General features: G+C 42.2%; 1 protein-coding gene across 5 annotated transcripts in view; it reads right to left on the bottom strand.

The window, feature by feature from the left end:
- Positions 1-17448, bottom strand: part of FRMD3 (FERM domain containing 3) — a 315701-nt gene that overhangs the window by 30438 nt on the left and 267815 nt on the right. The window contains exon 1 of one of the 5 annotated variants that reach the window (XM_033415862.2): positions 4375-4912. The exons of the other annotated variants lie outside the window; for them this stretch is intronic. Coding sequence (XP_033271753.1) covers positions 4375-4501 — 127 coding nt within the window. The 5' untranslated portion in view covers positions 4502-4912. Of the gene's footprint in view, positions 1-4374; positions 4913-17448 lie in introns of those variants that run through there. 5 annotated transcript variants of the gene reach the window in all.

Here is a 17448-nt window from a genome sequence, read left to right as displayed (position 1 = left end):
CACCTCAAAACCGTCCAATGAGCTGCAGACTCACCACACACCTGGATGTAGGCTCGTATCGTACATCCAGTCTGTATCTCCCACCCTAGACTTTCCCTCCTCTACCAGTTGCTGTATAGTAAATGGCATCACCTTCTATCCACACCAGCAATCTAAGGGTTGGCCATGACTTCTCACTCACTGCTCACCCCATATCCGTCACCAGCTTCTACAAACTCTGCCACCATATTCACTTTCAAAGCGGTCCCTGCCTCTCCATCCCCCCCATGCTTACCACTTCTCAACTGCATGACAGCAATGGCCTCCTCACTGGTTTCCCTGACCTCAGTCTGGCTCCTTCTGAATTGTTGCCAGAACAATCATTTTTAAATGCCTAATTAGTCAAATGAATCTGAGTCAGGCTGGGACCTGGGACCCTTTGCTGCAATGCTTGCACCTGGACACACCTCTCCTCCAGCAACAAAATACAAAGAAACTGTATGGGACTAAAATAACTGTGTGCATGTGCAGTTGGGGCAAATACTGGACCCAAAAGATACAGAGACCAAAAAACCCAACTGCCACTTTTGAAGAGCCTGGAGCAAAAACAGGGTGTCAGGAGCAAAAGCAAGGTTACTGAGAATACCTCCTGCACACACCACCACCAGAGGGGTGAGCAAAACACCTAAGCCACCCCTCTGGCCTGACCCCTGGACACACCCCTACCCCCACCCCATATAAGGAACAAGCTTGCCCCCCTCAGGAAGCCAGCAAGCAAGGGAAGCTGTTGTTTGTTCTCGCTCCCCCCTGCCTCAGCAGGGGCCCCAATAAAGCCTTGCCTGAATTTCTTGTCTTGCCTCTAGTCAATTTGTATTGCTAGGGAAGGCCATGAACCCTGGTCGGTAACAAATCCTCTTCTTAAAAGGTTTTTCATGGCTTTCAGGATAAAATTTAAACTCTAGCTTAGTATAAAATGCACACCTCTACCCACCACATTTCCACCGTTCCTATCTATTTAGAGGTGCCCAAATGTGTTACGCTGTATCATGCCTCTGTGCCTTTGCACAGACTGTTGCCTCTCCCTGGAATGTCCTTCTGCACTCAGATGGCTCCTACTCTAAGTTCTCTAAGACCTCATCTTTCACCTCCTCTCGGAAGGCTCTCCTACGTACATGCTTATCACACAGTTTCCATGGTTGACTCATTCATTTCTCTCCCAGATGATTCGTCTCAGCCAATGATGGTAATTCCATTCTCTTGGCGGTCTCTGGTTTGGAAGTGGGTATATGAGCCAACCCTGAAAATGAAAAACGAAGGGAAGAGTCGCCAGGGGGAGAGAGGTAGAGGGCGAAATTCTGACAAAGGTTTCTTGCTTCTAAGAAGAACATACTGGACAGATACAGACTTTCTCTTGACATTTTATGTGAAAGAGACACCAGGAATTCTGGCAGCCATCCTATGATGCTGATGGCAAATGGTCTGAGGGGGAGCTCTGGCCAACTGAGAAGAGCAGTGCAGAGAGAGAAGATGAACCTGGCTTCTCAATCCTGGAATCATCCCTGACTCTGGACTTGGTGTTGTCTTGGATAATAAATCACTTTATTATTTAAACCAGTGTTTGTTAGAGTTCCTTGCTGCTAATGTCATGCTAACTGATGCAGCTGTCACCATCTCATGGGTCTCTCTGTCATCACAATCAATCATCACACCAAAGTCAGGAACACGACACAAAACCCTCACTGAACTTCAGCGTCATCCTGGTGGACCTCAATAATGCAATATGATAAAGACAACAAAGAAGAAGTGTAAATACTAGAAAGGAAGGCACAAAACTGTCACTATTTCCAGGTGACAGTATCATCTACAAGAAAAGGCAAAGATTCGAATAAGCTAGGGGAATTAATCAGAAGTCAGTAAGGTGTTCAGATTCAAAACAGGTGATTTACTACACACAAGCAAAGACCATAAAAAATATGATAATGGAAAATCCCATTCAAAATAGCTAAACGCACAAATTAGAATAGCCACGTAATATCCAGGATATCCATAAGAAATATGCAAAACTTGTGTGAGGACAACATTAAGACAGAGCTGACTAACCTAAAAGAAAATCTGAAAAAAATGAAGGAATATACCAGTGTTCCTGAATAGAAGTCAGTTATTTTGAAGATCTAGAGCTCCTCTAATTAAACTAAAATTCACTGCAATTTCAATATAAATCTCAACACATTTTCAGAAATGACAAATGGAGAAAGTGCACATGATTAATCAAGAAACTCTGGATAAAAAAAGATCCATGAGGGGGAACTTGACCTGTCTGATGTCAAAACTATACTATAGTTAATAATGGAGCAGGAATACTAAAATATGCAATTCAGAAAAATACCTTTGAAAATAATGAAAGGTTATGATAAATAACTTTGAGAAAAATCACTAACCAACTGGGAGAGGGAAAAAGTATATCCCTTCTTCATGTCAAACACACATAAAAATTCCAAAGAAGTTAACAGGTCAAATAAAAACAAATATTAGATCAAACCACATGAAATCACCATTTTTGTAGGTCAAAAGCAGTTGAGTATCAGCAATTTCACATAGTTCAAGCTAATGCATTAATTATGAGGATGAAAACACAGAAAACATGTTTATAATCTTGGAATGAGGGAAACTGACATAAAATAATAAAACTTAGAACATAGAAAAATTAAGTAGTCTGCACATGCAGAAGCTGTCTGTGCATATGAAAAGTGCCTGTGCTACAAAGTTAACATTAAAATAAGTTAAAAGCCGAGAACAAATTATGAGGAAAGAAGTTAATACTTGTAAAAGGCAAAAGATTAATATGCAGATTATAAAAGAATTCCCACAATCTATAAGGGAAGCACAAAAGAAAACAGAAATTCATAAAGTAAACAAGTAATTCCCAGGAGAAATGCACGTGGACAATTATCCTTTGAAAAGATGCTCACCCTCACTAGTAAAAAGGAAAAGGCAAATTAAAACAATAAAATCTCCTTTTTTTTTTTCAATCTTAGAAATTGGTCACATCAGGGTTAGTGCTTATGTGGGGAAGCAGCCATTTTCCTACTCACCTTGTTAGTGAGTGTTAGTCTTTCAGAGGATAATTTATTTGCCCATTTCCATCAAAATTTAAAATGTGTATATCCTGCAACTTTTAAGAATCTGTCATAGAGAAATACTTGTATATGCACATTCATTGCAGCACTGTTACAGCTAATAAATAGGAAATATCAGTTTTCCAACAGTAATTTGGTGATTAAATAAATTATGGCATCTCTACACTACATGATATTATTCAGCTAATTTATAAAAGGATACAGATTAATATGTATCGATATGGAAAGTCCTTCGAGCCATATGATAAAGTGAAAAAAATGAATTGTAAAATAATACATATAGAACAATCCTATTTATGTAAAAAAATAATCCTATATCCATTCTACACGTCAATGTGCATAGACTGGCTAATAATATGCATCTCTCTACCCCAGTCTGTCCTAGGGTCAAGGAAAACATTCTATAAAATTGTACTTTAAAAATCTTTTATAATAAGAACACATCATCTATTATCTATGTCATTATACAAATACAATTAATTTCATTTCAATTCACTTAGAAGTCAGTTCCACACATGTGCATGTGGTATGGCCAATTCCAGACATTTCCCAGGATTTTAAAAATTTTAATCATTTGGTAAAAACCACATATACATATATAACAGCAGCTCCTTTCCTGCTGTAGGCTCTGATTTTTTAAAATTCCTATTTCAATTCCTATTTTCCCCCAAGGACCACAGAATAACACACAAAATACATTTTCAATGAAAAGGAAATTAGCAGAACATCAGTTTGATCCCAGTTCTTTAACTGCTATTGTATTTCAGGACAGTTCTACTTTGAAGATAAAGGGGAGTTTTGCCTCATCCAGGCAAGCACACTTGAAGATCTTAAACTTTGAACAATAGAAGGAGGGAGGAGCATGTTTTGATCATCCAATCTGTCCTGTCTATGATCTTCAGTCATTCCTGGGCCATCTGGATTGGACACCCCACTGCTGCCTCCTTCCTAACGGGGCTACAACTGGCATGTAATTTATTAGCCTTTAGGATGACTTCATACCATTTCACTTAATAGGAGGGCCAGGACCCCCATTTCAAGCCCTCCCATTTTCCCTCAGCGCTCGCTTGCTCACTCTCTCCTTCCTGCCTGCCTCTCTGCTTTTCTCCCTCCCTCTCTTTCTCATCCTTATCACAAACCTTTGACACTGGGTTCGCCTAGGCTTCTCTCCCAGCCACCGGCCCCCACAGTGAGCCGGCAGCTGGAAAGCCCGCACTCTTCGCAGGCGCAGAGGAGAGCCCAGCGCCAGGGCACGTACCCGTGTTTCTGGCTGTGATCTTGGAACTGTGTCTCAGCAGACGGACAAACACGTTGCTGCTGCAGTGGTTCACCAACTGCAGGCGGAGACCCCTCCGAGTCTGGATCTTGACCAAGCATTTTGCCATTACTGGTTCTTCAATTCCCTCAGTCTCCTCCTCCTGTCATGGCCCAGGGCAGCTACCGCCAGCCATAGTGGCTTTGACCTTTCACTAACTGTCCATTCTGTTTTAAAGGACCGAGGCAGGGCGCACTGAATGAATCAAATGTCAGGCTCCTAACGCAGCCAACAGAAATAACTCAGGAGGGATCAGCATGGGGCCGGAGGAGGGAGGGGGCTGCTATTTTTAAACTCTCCACTCACTCCCCTAACAGACAATGAAATAATATGCATCTCCCTACCCCAGTCTGTCCTAAACCATCCAGGCCAGAGGACCCCAGCCAAATGCCCTACAGTGTCCTAACAATTGAATGTCCCCCCTAAAGATAAAAACGACAACTGGACAAATGTGCAATGGAGAACACCCCCTTGATTTCTTTTAAAAATAATTTGAATCTTTATTAAGTTCTAGAGCAGCGCTGTCCAGTAAAAATACAACGCAAGCCACATTAAAGAAGAAAGCATATGAAAAGTAAAAGAATAAATTAAAATTAATAATGCTCTTTTAATTTTTTAAAATTCCATTTATTTAATTTATTATTTTTGGCTGTATTGGGTCTTTGTTGCTGTGTGCACGGGCTTTCTCTAGTTGCGGCGAGCGGGGGCTACTCTTTGTTGCGGTGCGCGGGCTTCTCATTGCAGTGGCTTCTCTTGTTGTGGAGCACGGGCTCTAGGCGCATGGGCTTCAGTAGTTGTGGCACGCAGGCTTCAGTATTTGTGGCTCATGGGCTCTAGAGCGCAGGCTCAGTAGTTGCGGCGCACGGGCTTAGATACTCGGCAGCATGTGGGATCTTCCCAGACCAGGGCTAGAACCCGTGTCCCCTGCATTGGCAGGCAGATTCTTAACCGCGGTGCTACCAGGGAAGCCCCAATAATGCTCTTTATTTGAAGCCAAGATATCCAAAATAGTATCATTCACTATATAACAATATCAAAATAATAAAAGTTTAGATACTTTTTTTTGTACTAAGTCTTTGAAGTTGGTGTACATTTGCACACTTACAGCATGTCTCCATTCAGACCAGCCACATTGCCAGTGCTCAGCAGCCACAGGGGCTGCCGTGTTAGACAGCACAGCTCAGGACAAATCGCTGAGTTCCTCACAGCATTATCTCTGTTCTCACAGGGATGCTAAAATTTTCTTCATTTTATAGAGAAGGAAACAACATCCTGGAGAAAGTAACTGCCCCGACCAAATTTATAGAGTTAGTAAGTGGCAAAGCCATGATTTGAACCTAAGCATCCAATTAACATCAGGTGACTAAGAAGACAGTCCCCCAGGAAGAGAGCTGTTACTGTCCCCACTTCTAACCACATGTGTTTTCAATGCAGGATCTAAATGTTACATTCTCTCTCTCAGGACTTTTGAAAGTCCTGCACTTGTACCTCTGAGGCATGAAATGTGCTTGCATCCCAGAGTAAGTGCTCAGGGAGCAAAATGTTTTCAGTGTTTTCAGAGTATTGAAAAATTCCTATATTTGAAAAAATTTCAACTGATTAACAACTGTGCCCCACATACTATCCTTCAGTTCTATTTCTTGGCTGGTATATTTTTCCCACTCTCATTTTTAGAAGAAAAAAAAAATCCTCCCATTATTTAATTATTCATGCATGCATTTTTCTACTTTAAATGGCTACTGAGGGCAAAAGATAATTTTCTAATAAAAATATTCTTTCCTTTCCCCTCTCCTGACAAAATAAACCATTATATGCAGGGCAGTCAGCTGAAATTCTGCATTGTTATACTTCACTGTGGGAATATAAATTGATTTAGCATTTCTGGAAAGAAGTTTAGAAAAATATATTGAGTTTTATAGGAGTGATATTCGTTGACTCAGAAATTCCACTTTTAGGAGTTTAGCCTGAGGAAATAATGAGAAACGTTGACAAAAATTTTTGGACAAAGGTTTTCATCAGAGTATCATTTATTATAGCAAAAAGAAAAAAATAAATCTAAATTTCCAGTGGGAAAATGAGTAAATACATGTGATGGAATATTGTACATCCATTAAAATGTATGTTTAGGAGTTTAATGATGTGAGGGAGAGCTTGCAATGTATTGATAAGTGGAAAAAGCAGTTTATATAAGCAGTATGACCTCAACTATGTAAAAAATGTACATTACGGAACAGATTATAAATCTTGAAAGGGGAGAAGGGTGGTAGCCAGTTGTGCACTGTGGGCTGAGGTCACCGCTAGAGACCTCCCAGGGGGCTCCCTCACCCTGCCCACTGGTTGTCAGTTCCAGGTATAGTAGGGCAGTTCCTACTCTCACGGCCATTAGTCAATTTCGAAACCCTACACTTGAAAGTTAAATACCCCTAAAAATTCACAAAATCTTCATGCCTTTGCAATTCCCCTTGTGATATAATTCTGAGCAGAATCCCCATATATAAAATAGACTGCACAGAGTGGGGCCCTGGGGTAGTGCTTGCTAGGTCTTGCCTCACTAGCCACCAACAGTGGTTCTTGAAGAACTACTGAAAATCTTTAGGATACTGGAAAACAAATCAGAAAATTCCCATCCCAGGTGAATCAATGCTGTGCAGTAACACAGATAAAAGATTTCAAAGATTAATGTGGGCTCATTTGCATAGCAGCAGACCAGGGCTCAGACATTGAGAAAACCTCCCTTTGCCTGTTGGGAGGGAATACAGATGAATCTGTGTGCTTATCATTATAAATTATAAAGACAACATGATGTGAAGCTGAGGGCCCACTCTAAACAAACAGCCCTTCCAAAAAAACAAAACAAAACAACAACAAAAAAAACCCAAGAAAGCAAATTAAAAACCTGAAACAAAACCACCACCACACTTTATTTCTGTTCTTTTCCACCGGGAGAGTTATTCTCCGTTAATTCTCAAGCTTCAAATCTCACTATAGTTTTGAAGTGTCTCCTTCTTTCCTTTTATTAACTACTAGTCATAATATTTTGCATTTCGTGCATGTAAAATTTTTCCCTTTATTTTCGCTTTGCTCCCACTCTTTGTGCTACTTTTCAGAGATCTTAAGTAGATTCTTTCACCCTCTTTCTTCTGGGGACCTTCAACTTTTATTTAGAGAGAGGGAACCTAGAAGGACCAGCATCCCATATTGTCCCATATTTCTCTCTACCTTGCCCTACTCTACCCAAAGGTGTGGCTACATTTCAAGAGGAAGAAGCAAAGGAAGGCAGAGATGCGGAGCCAACCCAAAGGATTCTGGGAGGAACTGCACAGGAGGCTTGTTTTCGTTTGAGGCACTGCGCTCACAGACTGATATCAACAGCACAACATTTGCCTGCCCTTGAATATCCTTCCTGTTTAGATTTGTCTGTTTGTTTGAAGAATCAGGAATGCATGTCTGGGCATGACAAGAGGCTAAAGAAAACAGCGGATATGTGTGAAGAGGGGAATCGATTTTCCACAGTGAGATGTCAGAAACACTGATAAATCGGGCAGAAGCCACCGCGGAGGAAGAGAGTTCAATGGTAAGAGCAGTTCACGAGCCTGGATTTCATGTCTACTTTTGTGACAAACTTCCTGACACAGATTTGAGGCAAGGGAACAAGCTTGTCTCTGCTTTGTGGGTGACTGGGAGCTACTGGATGACTTGGAACCCTGGTGCATTTGAAAATGGAGACAATACTTCTCCCGTGGATGTTAGGACAAGGAAATGAGATCATGTATATCAACTGCCTTGCGTAGTGCTGGTTCCTGGTTGATGAACCAGAACTTACTAAGGAGTTACAGAAAGCAAGGTTTAAAGCACAAGCTCTGGGTTCTAATACCGGCTGTACCGTTTATCTCTGACCTCAGTTTCCATGCCTGTAAAATGAGCATAGCAAAGGCAGGACCTACCTCCCAGGGCTGTTGTGAGGATTAATAGGTAATCCACGTGGCATGCTCAGATCAGTGCCCAGCACAGGTTACTCAAGAAAAATTAGTGATTTTTCTTTTTTTTAACACATGCTCATTCTTTTCTCTCCTTTACTCAAGGGGAAGACAGTGAAGATTTTAAATCATCTGGATTTTCTTCCATCAACCATCTGTCTCTAACATTTCTAGTTACTTCTCCCCAAATAGTAGGGAAGCGGCATTGCAGGTTGTTAAGTTTACCTGACCAGCCCTGTAACCTTGGGAAAGCTACATAAGCTTGTTGAACTGTAGTTTTCTGCCTGTAGAATAGTACTGATGTTGGCACTTATGTAACTGAGTGCCTGATACGTAGCAGGCACAATAAATATCATGTACCTTAGTCACTGTTTTGAAAACTCACAGATTTCACAGGTGTAGTGGATTTGGCCATTAGTTAAAAGAGTTATGGAGATTCACTGAAATTTTAGCTAACTGCTAACTCCAATGAGAGAGATAATAAAAAGTTATTACATATGTTAAATGTTCTTTGTAATACATTTAGACATTAAGTACCAATTATTAGGAGTCCTGGGCACTATCACATATTATATTTATCATATAATAAAATATAATAATGATATAAAACATTGTAATACTATATTTGTGATACAGTGGGTATATTCTTGGGTGCATAATAAGGAGGAATGGAAGCAGTTCCCAGCACCACTAAGTGACAGGGCTGTTCGGTCAGGTAGTCAATCATCTGCGTAATTCAATTTCCTCCTTCGTAAAGTGAGGCAACATTATCTGTTCTATCCATGTCAAGGAAGTGGTCATGAGGCTCAAATTATGATAACTCATGTGGAGAAAACTCTGAAAAGGTATAAGGTGCTTTGGCATATCAAATGCTCTTCCTTTTAGCATCCCCCTTATTAGATGAAGCATTCACTGAGTGCTTCCTGCCTGTAAAATGAAAGCACTGCTCGGCGGGGCCAGGCATCACCATGCAGTGGTGGGAAAGAGGCCAAGAAACCCCTCTGGAGAATTACAGTTGCAGACAGAATAGAATAGAAATTAAACAGCACAGCTGGGCTCTCCTCAACATCACTGTGGGGAAGGAGAATGCTCTTCACAGGAACTTCATGGCTGTAGAGGATTCTAGCATAAGGGCTCATCCATCTGTCGCCCTGACCATCCCATACACTGATAACTGTGGTATCTCTAGACAGGCAGCTTATGCGCGCCCAGACAGACAATGAGAGAGAGTCAGAGACAGAGAGAGAGACAGAGAGGTGGGAAGGCGGGCAGAATGTCACAGGGCCCTCTCTCCGTCCGCTCGGGCCACTGGTGATGATTTCTCGACGGGCAGAAAATACAGACAGAATGCTCCATCAGACACTGCCCTGCTCTCCCTTCCTGCCTCCCTGTGTCCTGTCCCTCACTTTTCGCCCCAACCTTTCAGTGTCAATATCTTTGAAATAAAACCTTAGGCGGTTGTCATTATTATTATTATTTAAAAAAAGCACTATCTGCACAGTGTAGGAAAGTGGAGAACTACCAGAAGTTAGGAAATGGGTGGAGATCCCAACAGTCCCTCAAAAGCGACAGCCCAGAGAAAACTGCTGCTGAAATTTGCTCTATTTCCTACCAGACCTGCAGGAGCTTTAAGTTCAAACGGGTTGCAAATATAGTTAAAATGTTTGCAAGTTGGTGAGGTCTAGAGAAGCCATAATTGAGTATGAAATTTTAACATCAAAGCCTAAAATACCAGCGTATTGTGCTATATATCATTCCGTGTGATGGTTTTTTTTTTTTTTTTTTTTTTTGCGGTACGCGGGCCTCTCAGTGTTGTGGCCTCTCCCGTTGTGGAGCACAGGCTCTGGACGCATAGGCTCAGCGGCCATGGCTCACGGGCCCAGCCGCTCCGCGGCATGTGGGATCTTCCGGGACCGGGGCACGAACCCGTGTCCCCTGCATCAGCAGGCGGACTCTCAACCACTGCGCCACCAGGGAAGCCCATGTGTGATGTTTTGAGCTAAAAATTTTTAAACTGAATATTTTCTTCAGGGTCTGACTTTCTGAGTGCTATTTACCAAGATCTGAGCAAGCCTCAGTTTGCCTGCTCTTCACCTCCTTCCTTCTCTGACAGTGTCCATGAAAGGCTGCTTTAGAAGATGCTCCATAAGGACAGACAAGCCTGCATCCAGGTGAGCCGGTTCACAGACTGGTTGGCTAGTCATTCATTCATCCAACAGATACTCCCTGAGCACCTTCAGTGTGCTAAGCACACTGAGTGCGAGCCTGATCACGGTCTCGGCCCCATCCTGGAGGGCGATAGAGTTGTGCAACAGGTAAACCAACAAATAGACAAGACAGCATGAGTGCTATGAAGGGAATAAAAGGATGTTATCATCATCAATAACTTGGCAGGAGTGGTTTTGGGGGTGAAGCTTCAGATGGAGCCGTTGGGGAAAGACCATCTTAGGGTGACAGTTTCCCCTACATCTTAAGAGGAGACAGAAGGATCCCAGTTATGCAAGGATACCTTATCATATACTGCATGCTTATCTGGCATATGGAAGTCTGTTTGGGGGCTTTCTTTCTGGCACCTGAATCAGCATCTTCATTACTTTTGCTTTAGAGTAATGATAGGTCACCCTTACTGAGGGCTTGATATGCACCAGGCTTTGCTCTAAGCCCTTCATATACATTCTCTCAGGAATGCTGATCTTATTTTTGAGAGTACCTTTGTCTTTTTCATAGTTAAAAAAGAAAAAAATATATATATCCTGTTGCTATGGGTCAATTAATACTTATGACTACCGTATTAACTAGGGTTATTATCTCTAAATTTTACAGATAAGGAAACAGAGGCTTAAAGTTAGGAGCCACGTCCTACAAAAATAAAGGAGTGCCTTCCAGGAACATCATACCTTCCCCCAAACACACAGCATCACTGAACCTTCCTTCTCCCTCACCCTTTATCTAGACAAACACCCACCTGTCAATTCCACCTCCTAATTCTTCTTCCTCACCCACTTCCCAGTCTCAGCCACCTCACTGGAGTCTGATGCATCTGCCCTCTCACCCTCTGACACATTCATCTCAGAGTATCTAGATACAAAGCAAGTTTTAAAAAACACACATCTGGTCACTTCACTCACTTCAAACTGTCAGAGAGCTTCTTTCAAACATATCCAGTAGGGATTTTCTTGGAACTTTTAGCTCATAAATTTAGAACAAAAGCTTAGTGATAATTTCTCATGGCCACAGAATCTTAACAAATAGAGATAGATTCCATACACTTGATGGAAAATCTAAAGATGAAGAATGGCATTTGCTTAAATAACCTTCCCAATTAGGTCCCAGAGTATAATGCTGGAAACTTCTCTAGAGCTTTAGGAGAAAAGGTATTAAGTAACTTCTCAAGTGAATTTGCTTCATGCTTTGTCTTTTAGGATTTTTTTTTTCTTTTCGTTTTCTGGTAATCCAGATTCTATCAAACAAATCAAAGAGAAAGGAAACCCACAGTGGGGTGAGGGGCAGGACAAGTCTAACTCTACGAAAGCCTTAGAAGTAGCATGAGATGCTCTAGCTGCAACGAAATGGGCATCTCAGTCTCTATTTCCAAATCTCTTCGCCAAGCAGAAAAAGCCATGAAAGGACCTGCCGGAGACTGAAAATCAAGAGGCCTGCTGACAGCCTAAGAACCTCTCACACTTCCTCATATTTTCCTGACACTCCATCTTATTTCCAGACAAGAAAGAGCGTATCATTCCAAGCAGTCAGCTTTGGGTAAGAAACAAAAGTTAAAAAACATGTTTGTGACTTAAGATAAAAGTATTGCTGGGCCACTGCCTCTATCTTCCGAAGAATGAATTTAGCTCCTGCCCCCCAAAACTGACTACAAGATTTCTTCCTAAATGTTTAAAATGAGCATACTCTGTTGCAATAGGGAAATGTTTAAATCCTTAAAAAATAAAGTTAGAGCAAAGAATATAAAAAAAACCTCACTAGTTATTTTTAAATGACAGAAAAAGCCTAATGTATTACAAATACGCATTGTACTTACGAGTTCTCAGTGGAAGCAGGTGAGAACTCTGAATTTTTTTCTGTTTTATTCCATAGTATGGCTTATATTTAATCTTAGGGCTTAGGGTCAGGAACAGAAAAGTTGGCTAGAATGGCTCACCTTCCATTCAACCATCCACCCGTTAATGAACAGATACCAGGCACTGTGCAGGGAGGGGCACCCAGTTAGACCAGACATGTAAACTAATGGTTAGACAGAGGAGTTTCACGAACCAAATGTAAGTGGTGTCTCCAGGGAAACGGACAGCAGAGTGGAGGTTACCAGGGGCTGGCGGGGTGGGGTGGTGGTGGAGATATTTGTCAAAGGGTACAAACTTCCAGTTATTAGATTAACAACATCTGGGGGTCTCATGTACAGCATGGTGACTGTAGCTAATAACGCAGTATTATATACTTAAATGTTGCTAAGAGAGTAGATCTTATGTTCTCACCATAAGAAAGAAATGATAATTATGTGATGGGATGGAAGTGTTAGCTAACTCTATGGTGGTAATCATTTTGCACCATATAACTGTATCAAATCAACACATTGTACACCTTAAACTTACACAATGTTATATGTAATTATATCTCAATAAAGCTAAAAAGAAGAATCAATGCAAGAATGAAAGCGAAGAAAGCTATTAGTTCTGTCTTTAAGCCAGGGGCATTTCATAGAGGAGGAGCCACTTAACAGTATGGATCTAGCAGATGGAGCAGAGGGAAGTTGGAAGAGCAGCCCCAGTAAAGGAACCAGCAGAGAGGAGCCCACATGGGCCTGTGGTACTGGGGCAGTGCGGGGGGAGCTGCATTCACAGAATGATGAGAGGGTTGAGCAGGACCAAAGGAGGGAAATAAGGCTGGAGAGGTGAGCGTGGACCAGATTGTGAGGAGCCATGAACACCTTTTGGGGCTGGACTCTGCTCCACAGTCAATGAGGAGGTTCTAGAAACTACTTCAAATAAGGGTGATTGCTCTAGCTGGAGTTTTCAGGATGGGTTATAGGGAGATCAATAAGGAAGATACTGCAGTGTCCCCAGAAAGAGAAGAGGGGACCTGAAATGAAGCTGTAGCAGCAGGCTGAAGAGCCCGGACAGATGTCAGAGTTACTTCTGGGATGGACTTGACGGTGGTGGCCGAGTGGATGTGGAGCATGGGAGGGGCATCAAGGCAAGGATGGCCTCCAGGTCTCTCTGACTGGGGTAACTTCATGGATGGTACTGTCATTAACCAAGTCAGAGCAGGAGCAGTTTGGAGACTGGGATTTGGGGAAGGATGAGAACATGAGTGTAGTCGTAAACCCATTAAGTTTGATGTGTGAGCTGTGAGCTGTTGTGTGGCGTCCAAGTGGAGGTGGCCAATAGCAGCTGAGAGTATAGGGTGGCAGTGTGAGGCTGAGCTCTAATACAAGGAAGTTAATCCAAGAGAAACAGAGAGGAGGTCAAGGTCGCCCTCGTCGTGAAAACACCACACCTAGAATCCTGGCTCCTTATTCCATTTCCAAACACCAATGAAGAGCAAGCTTTACTGTCTTCCAACCGTGGTAAGGCAATGTTTTAAAATGTTAATTGACGAATTCACCTATGCTCACAAAAGTCCTGGAAGCCTTTTCTTCATCCTCAGCCCAGAGAACAAACCTAACCTACCCAACAATAAAACAACGACCACAAATACTTAGCCATTAATCTCACAAACCATTCTCCAAGACAGAAAGACCTCCTCAACCTGCAGACTGCACAACAGAATTCTGAGTAAAAGGAAAACTGAAGGGGTTACAAGTAGAGGAAGAGTGTAAAATAAGAGACCCCAGTCTCCAAGGATCAGGTACCATCCATTGACAGCACCAAGGAGCCTTATGGGAGTCACCACCCAACAAGCCACCCATCGACTGTGCAGATGCAGAACTGTCCATTCCCTCTCTGATTTATCTACTATAGGAGACACTCTTATTCACTGGTGCATGGTGCTCTTAAAACCCTGTGAATAAAGATAGGGCCTGAATACCTATAGATACCCCTCTATAGGGGTGATGGTAACATGAAGGGAAACCTTCCACAGCTGTCCATACATGAAACCAGATGACAATCTCTCACAGATGTTGGACAGGGACCAGGAATTTCACAACTATCTTGCATTCTTCAAAAACATGCATGAGGAATTTCCTTGGAGAAGAATTTAAGCCATCTCTCTCTGACCAAGATGACCTATAATTCAGATTATTCCTTCCACATAAACAAAGAGTTTTTCCTCTATCCTGGTCAAACCTAGGACTTGAAATTTGCCTGATGTTCCATAACTTAGATATATCAAGGTAATCTATTCACAGTGCAGTGTTGTCAGATGTCAGTGCCCAGAGGTTTTCCTGTAAGAATAATGGGTGACAACGCTGTCCTTACTGGCCCCAGTTAGAACAGGCTCCTTTCGTCTGTTTAGAACTCTCGGCCAAGAATCGACTTCCTTTGTCTCTGTACAGGATGAATTTGTTTTCTCATCACTTCTGCTGTATTATTTCACTCCCTCCAGGCACAAGTCGCCATTATAGATGAACCACTTTTCTCCAAGTAAAGGAAATTGAATTGGGCTGCATCAGTAAATGGAACTCCAATTGTTTCCATATTTCCCAACAGCTCTGCAGATGGTATTAAGAAACAGGCATCTGTGTCTCCCTGTTGAAAGAAACAGGCTCTTCTGGAACTATGGGCTCCTTGTGTTGCTGCTAGGGAACCAAGAAACAAGAGGCAGCAGGACCCAATCCTTCACCCAGCACACCAGCCAAGGGCCTCTCTCTCTCACACTCTAGTTGTATGCTCAAAAGAGAAACACAAATGGCAAGAAATGCAAGAAAAATGTCCAACCACTCTAAGTTTTGCCTTTCAAATTCTCAAAGATTTTAAAAAACGGTTATACTCAGTTGTGTAGCTACGTAAGACACATTCATATATATATATATAATTTAGGTAGGAGATGGAGGGGGTGAAAGATATTTTTGTCTATTTATGTGATCGAATAATGTATGTCCGTTAAAATTAAAATAGTGGAGGAATATTTAATGCATAGACAAATGTTCATGTTACATTAATAAGTGAAAAAGCAGATTACAAAATAGTATCTCTAGTGTAGTCCAATATTTGTTAAAAATATATAGAATGGATTATACACATTCATACCACAGTTTGAACACAGGGGATTGCAGGTGCTTTTAAAATTCTGGATTTGTGGTTTTTGTATTTTCCAAACTTTCTACAATGACTATGTATATTATAGCTTTTGATTTCAGATTAAAAACAAAAACAAAATAAAACAGAACAAGTTTGGCTTCTGGCAAACCCTAATCCCAGGAGAATATTCTCCTTATATGCTTTCTTTTACATAAACAAAGGCTGTCCTGGCTGCATTTAGAACTCATTCATTCATTTGTTCACTAATTTGACAAGCATTAACTTAGCTCCTACTGTGTGTCAGAACATCTCTAAGTGGTAGGGACAATGTCAGGGTGGGGCAGGCAAAGTTTTTGCTGTCGTGGAGCTGACATTTTAGTTGAGGGAGACAGTCAACAAACGAGAGGACAACTAAGTAAATTAGAAGTGCTGGATAGTGCTAAACACTCTGACAAAAATCAAACAGGGTGCTGGCACAAGAGAGAACAAATGGCTAGGTTTGGAGAATTACTCAGAATTGGGTACTTAGGGTTTCCAGAGAGCTGAAATTTGAGCTAAGACTTAAAGAAACAGCCCAAAGCAATTACACTCCAATGAAGATGTTAAAAGAAAAGAAAAGAAAAGAAAAAGAAATAGCCAGTCATGCACAGATCAGAGGAAAGGCCCTTCTAGGTAGATAAATCAGCTGTGCAAAGGCCCTGTGGTGGCAACAAGGTCAGAAGACCAATGTGGTAGGAACACAGAGATTCAAGAGGAAAGCAGTAGGAAATGGTCTAAGGGTGGGTAGGGATCAAGCTCACAGGGCCTCATAGGGAACCTAACTAGATCCAAGTTCCACTTATAAAAGATCACCCTGGCTGCTGTGTGGAAAACAGGAGTCGGGGGAGGTGGGCAGTGTAGAAGCAGAGATACTGTTATCTCTTGAGGGAGACAAGAGTGGCTGCAGCTGGAGTGGTTGCAGTGGCAATGATGCTGGGGTATATTTGAAAGGTTAAAGTGAAAAGGATTTTGCTGATGGATTTGACAGTTTTGTATTTCATGACACCACTGGGCAGTGGGAGAAGTTTAACTGGAGATGATGGGCATTTAAGATCAGACCCCTCTACTCAAGATGGGGCCAGGGCTGGGAAAGAGTCTGCTCTGAGAAGGAACAGAACATGGCCCTGAGAAACACAAGACAGGAAGGGAGCACCACGCAGGCTGTCCACCAGCAGAGTATGGCCTAGCCCCAGGGAGAGGGGCCTTCAAGGTCCTGGAGGAGTAGAGTACCAGGGGCACCACCAGGGCAGAGACTCAGGAAGGGAGCAAGGCTGGCATGCGGACCAGGAGAAGACGAGGCAGAGCAATAGAGAGAGCAGGACTCACAGCCTGAGCCAAGAGGCTGGGCTTCAGCCTGTTCATTCCCTCCCAGAGCAAGGTAGGATTGGCCCTGGAGTCGGGGGTGGGGCTAAGCCTCTATTTAGGGGCCAAATGGTGCAGCTGCAGAGGGGCTCAGGCAGAGACTGACAAGCCATAGATCACAAGGGCTGCTCTCTTTTTTCTAGTATGGACTTCCTTTAATGGCAAAATCCAGTCTGTGTTCAGATTACCACGTGGGTCATCCTGAAAACCCTATTTATTTCTCTTTCAGCCAGACCATCTGCCCATTTTCACATTTTTTTTTATGCTGAAGTGGAGACTGGAGGGGACTAAAAAGCTCCCAAATTGGACTTCTCTGCTAAGAGGAGACATTAAAGGAGGTGAGGGCTCTTTTAAGTGAGGAAGTGTTCATTTTATATTCCCTTTTAAGCTAGCTGCTATTAATTTTCAATTTTATGCTGGAAGTTTGCAACTTACAAAAAATAAAG

Source organism: Orcinus orca, chromosome 6 (genome assembly GCF_937001465.1).
Source record: "Orcinus orca chromosome 6, mOrcOrc1.1, whole genome shotgun sequence".
In the NCBI taxonomy this organism is placed as follows: Eukaryota; Metazoa; Chordata; class Mammalia; order Artiodactyla; family Delphinidae; genus Orcinus; species Orcinus orca.
This window is presented reverse-complemented; position numbering and strand designations above follow the sequence as displayed.